The sequence below is a fragment of the Mandrillus leucophaeus genome, unplaced genomic scaffold, assembly GCF_000951045.1.
Source record: "Mandrillus leucophaeus isolate KB7577 unplaced genomic scaffold, Mleu.le_1.0 Scaffold541, whole genome shotgun sequence".
Taxonomy (NCBI): Eukaryota; Metazoa; Chordata; class Mammalia; order Primates; family Cercopithecidae; genus Mandrillus; species Mandrillus leucophaeus.
Window position 1 is genome coordinate 234,150 of NW_012105820.1, and position 4,595 is coordinate 238,744.

At 55.7% G+C, this 4,595-nt stretch overlaps 2 protein-coding genes across 2 annotated transcripts in view; one reads left to right on the plus strand and one right to left on the minus strand.

The window, feature by feature from the left end:
- The window catches only part of NEK8 (NIMA-related kinase 8), an 11,281-nt gene extending 8,907 nt beyond the window's left edge, over positions 1-2,374 (minus strand). The window contains exon 1 of the mRNA XM_011997503.1: positions 2,300-2,374. Coding sequence (XP_011852893.1) covers positions 2,300-2,346 — 47 coding nt within the window. The 5' untranslated portion in view covers positions 2,347-2,374. The remainder of the gene's footprint in view (positions 1-2,299) is intronic.
- A 1,756-nt stretch (positions 2,375-4,130) lies between these two features.
- TLCD1 (TLC domain containing 1) overlaps positions 4,131-4,595 on the plus strand; it is a 2,792-nt gene continuing 2,327 nt past the window's right edge. Inside the window, exon 1 of the mRNA XM_011997502.1 lies at positions 4,131-4,307. Coding sequence (XP_011852892.1) covers positions 4,255-4,307 — 53 coding nt within the window. The 5' untranslated portion in view covers positions 4,131-4,254. The remainder of the gene's footprint in view (positions 4,308-4,595) is intronic.

A 4,595-nucleotide genomic window follows, 5' to 3' on the forward strand; every position in this document is an offset into this window, starting at 1 on the left:
CAGGATAGTCTCGATCTCCTGACCTCGTGATCTGCCCGTCTCGGCCTCCCAAAGTGCTGGGATTACAGGCTTGAGCCACCGCGCCCGGCCTCATCATAATTTCTTGCCTAAAATACTGTACAACTCTCCAAAATGGTCCCTTTCATTCCTGTCACCCTCAAATCTAAATTCTACATGGCAACCAGAATGACATTTATTTTTTATTTATTTCTTTTTCTTTTTATAATAGATATGGAGTCTCACTATGTTGGCCAGGTTGGTCTTGAACTTGTGGCCTCAAGACATCCTCCCGCCTCGGCCTCCCAAAATGCTGGGATTATAGGCATGAGCCACCATGCCCAGTCCCAGAATGTAATTTAAAAATCTTACCATCCTGACTAACATGGTGAAACCCCCTCTCTACTAAAAATACAAAAAATTAGCCAGGCGTGGTGGCAGGCGCCTGTAGTCCCAGCTACTCGGAAGACTGAGGCAGTAGAATGGCGAGAACCTGGGAGGCGGAGCTTGCAGTGAGCCTAGATTGCCCCACTGCCCTCCAGCCTAGGTGACAGAGCAAGACTCCGTCTCAAAAACAAAAAAAAAAAACAAAAAAAAACCCTGAAAACTGGGGCCGGGCACGGTGGCTCACACCTGTAATCCCAGCACTTTCGGAGGCTGAGGCGGGCAGATCACTAGGTCAGGAGATCGAGACCATCCTGGCTAACATAGTGAAACTCTGTCTCTACTAAAAACTACAAAAAAAATTAGCCAGGCATGGTGGCGGGCGCCTGTAGTCACAGCTGCTCGGGAGGCTGAGGCAGAAGAATTGCTTGAACCTGGGCGGGGGAGGTTGCAGTGAACTGAGATCGTGCCACTGAACTCTAGTCTGAGCGACAGTGCAAGTCTCCGTCTCAAAAACAAAAACAAAACAAAACCCTTTGTGGCAAATGAACCCTTTTACCTCAGGTTGTCAGGTCATAATCTAGTCCCCGCCCTCGACAATTACATTTCATACCATTCTCTATCTTGCCCACTACATTCCAACTATGCTAGTCTTTTTCTCAGTTTCTTCAATGCTTTGTTTTCCCATGTGAGAAATTTCACATATGCTATTTCCTTTGCCTGAAAAGCTCTCACTTCACTTTCAGACTACTGGTTCTCATTCCTCAAGTCTTGGCCTTAAATCTCACTTCTGGCCTGGCGCGGTGACTCACGCCTGTAATGCCAGCACTTTGGGAGGCTGGGGCGGACGGATCACCTGAGGTTAGCAATTTGAGACCAGCCTGGCCAACATGGCGAAACCCCGTCTCTACTAAAAATGCAAAAAAAATTAGCTGGGCATGGTGGTGCGTGCCTGTAGTCCCAGCTACTCGGGAGGCTGAGGCAGGAGAATCGCTTGAACCGGGGGGGCAGAGGTTGCAGTGAGCCGAGATCACGTCACTGCACTCCAATCTGGCGACAGAGGGAGGGAGACTCTGTCTCAAAAATCAATCAATCAATCAATCTCCCTTCTCAGAGAATTCTTCCTTGACCATCTCATATAAGTATTCTCCCTGGTAATGTACTCTAGCCTCACAACCTGCTAATAACCCTTCATAACTGCTATAACTTCTTTTTTTTTTTTTTTTTTTTTTTTTTTTTTGAGACGGAGTCTCGCTCTGTCGCCCAGGCTGGAGTGCTGTGGCCCGGTCTCAGCTCACTGCAAGCTCCGCCTCCCGGGTTCCCGCCATTCTCCTGCCTCAGCCTCCCGAGTAGCTGGGACTACAGGCGCCCGCCACCTCACCCGGCTAGTTTTTTGTATTTTTTTTTAGTAGAGACGGGGTTTCACCGTGTTAGCCAGGATAGTCTCGATCTCCTGACCTCGTGATCCGCCCGTCTCGGCCTCCCAAAGTGCTGGGATTACAGGCTTGAGCCACCGCGCCCGGCCACTGCTATAACTTCTTAATTCATAATGTTTTGTTTATTGTATAACTTTCCCATAGTCAGTAAGTTCCAAGAGGGAAAAGACCACGCCTGTTTCGGTTCTAACTGCATACCCAGGGCCCAAAGCCTGACATACATAGCTGGCACTCAGTATTTGTAAAACCAATGAATAAAGAAGCGAACAGAACTCAGTGGGCGGGCCAATGGGCTTGTCAGGGGCGTGGCCCACGTAGAGGCGGAGTCTCCCCGCGGGATAGGGACCGGAAGCTTGGGCGGAGCTTCCCAGAGTAGCTCACACGCCTTGGGGCGGGTCTAGGCGGGCGGCGACTTCGCGGGCAGAATTGGGGCTTATTTTCCCTATCCTTTAGCAGTTTCCTCCCCCAGAGCCCTGGCTCACCCGAAGGCACCTCTCCCCACCACTCGGATCCGCTCGTACTTCTCCATCTCATTTCTTAGCGTTTCACTTCCGTCTCCCACGCGGCGCGTGCGCGGACCCAGCCACTCTGGGCCCCGCCCCTTCACGGCGAGCGGCTTGCGGGGCGGAGCCAGCGCGCTAGGTGTGGGTTTCGCCACGCGTCCGTATTTGTGGGCCTGCACCACACACCTGCCGCTGCGACACGCCGTCACCTTTCCCCTCACGACCCTGCCCCACGCAGTGTCCAAGGGATAGGGCAAGAAAATAGGGCGCGCCCCGCAATGGCGGGCACGGTACCCGCCCCTCCCAAGCATATACCCAGCCCTTGTAAAGCTTGCTAGACTAAAAGGATGTCGCGTTCCTGAGAGTTGCACCCCACAGGCCGGGCGGGGGTGGGAAGAGAGGATCGACCCCCTTCTTGCCCACGAGTGACGCTATTTCAGGAGAAATCGGGTTCTCCTTGGCACACAAACGATAAACACAACCAAAACGACCGAGGCCAGAGCTCCTGGGAGAAGGCAGCAGAGTTAGTTTCGTGTTTGCCTAGGGAGGGACGAGGGAAATCCCAAGTTGTGCAAGTTGATTCACCTGGGGAGGACATTACACGGTCTCAGGCCGTCCCGACTAGTGAGCACCGCGCTGGTCAGGACTCTCAACTCGCTTTTCATACACACGCACTGCAGGAGGGTAATCTGCCCTCAGTGCTCATCTAGGGTGAACCCCATGGGGGAAGATGGGGGCGGAAGTGAATCACTACCTGAAAGCATCAAGGGGAAAAGGAAAGACCGCGGTTTCGCCGAAATGAGCTCAAGACAAAGCCTAGAGGCAGAGGGCTGGTTAGTGTGACTAACTAGGCTCTTTACCGGAAGTGAGGTTAATTCCAGGTTCTCCCGGGCTCCTGCTCTGCTGGAGCTCTATAAAAACTCAGTATTCGGCCAGGCGAGGTGGCTCACGCCTGTAATTCCAGCACTTTGGGAGGCCGAGGCGGGCAGATCACCTGAGGTCAAGCGTTTGAGACCACCCTGGCCAACATGGTAAAACTTCATCTCTACTAAAAATACAAAAAGTTGGACATGGTCGCGCTCGCCTGTAATCCCAGCTACTCGGGAGGGTGAGGCAGGAGAATCGCTTGAATCTGGGAGGCGGAGGTTGCAGTGAGCCGAGATCGTGCCACTGCACTCCAGCCTGGGCGACAGAGTGAGGCTCCATCTCAAAAAAAAAAAAAAAGAAAGAAAGAAACCCTGCCCCGGCCTTCGCAAGGGTACCCAAACCCGCCCACGTGGAAGGACTGCTGATGGGCGCTGGCTCAGGCCGGTGTCGGCCGGCGGACAGAGCAGCTCTGTGAGCCAAGGGGAGGGGCGGGAAAGCCGCTCACCCGGGACACCAGTGCTCTCACCTAGAAACCGACTGCGCCTTGATTAACCTAGGAGTCCCACAGGGGTTAATGTGTAACCTTGGAGCCATAGGGGAGGAAAACACTCAAACGGCTTGGTCCGTGGGTCCTTGCGCCTCAGGTTTTTGGCTTTTTCCTCCCTCCCGCAGCACCTTTCTCCTCCCTCACTTCTTCCCTCCCCTCTTCTATTACCACCCTCTCCTCCCTCCCCGCCCTCACCCCCGCTTCACTTCCCTCGCTAGCTCTCAGCGACTCCTCCTTTCGCCCAGTTTACCTAAACTTCCCCCGAAAGCAGCCGCCTCGCTAGGAGGCGGGAGAGGGAGCCCGCGCCACAGTGAGGGCAGGCTGACACCTAGTGGCCAGGAGCCGCAACTGCTGCAAGCTACCGGCCTGGAGAGCGCGGGTCACCCCAGCAGTCCCGGCAAATCCGCGGTCTTGCTTGCCCAGCCTCCGGGGAGCCAGGCCGAGGGCCGGAACTGTCTGAGGGAGGACTGTGACAGCCGCCCGGCCCCGGGAGCTTAAGAGCGGGCGGGGAGAGGTGGCGATGGGTTACTCAGCAGTTCCCAAGCGCCCACCTCGCGGGCGCGGGAGGGACGGGTAAACCCGGGTCTCCGGTCAGAAGACTGCGAGTGGTGCGGTGGGGGCACTGGGTCTGCACCGAGACCACTGTCGGAGGCGGGGCTCCCGAGTCCACCCCAGGACCAGGACTTAAGGGGCGTGGGCGTGTCGGGTCCCGTCCAGCTCTTCGCAGAAGGTAGAGGGTGGAGAGAGCTCTCGCGGTACCCGCCCAGGGCGGGGGAGCCGGTGGCCCGGGGAAAAGTGGGGACGCGGGTTAATGAGGCCGGGCGAGCCACGGCAACTGGGACTCCGTCGGCCGTCGGGAGG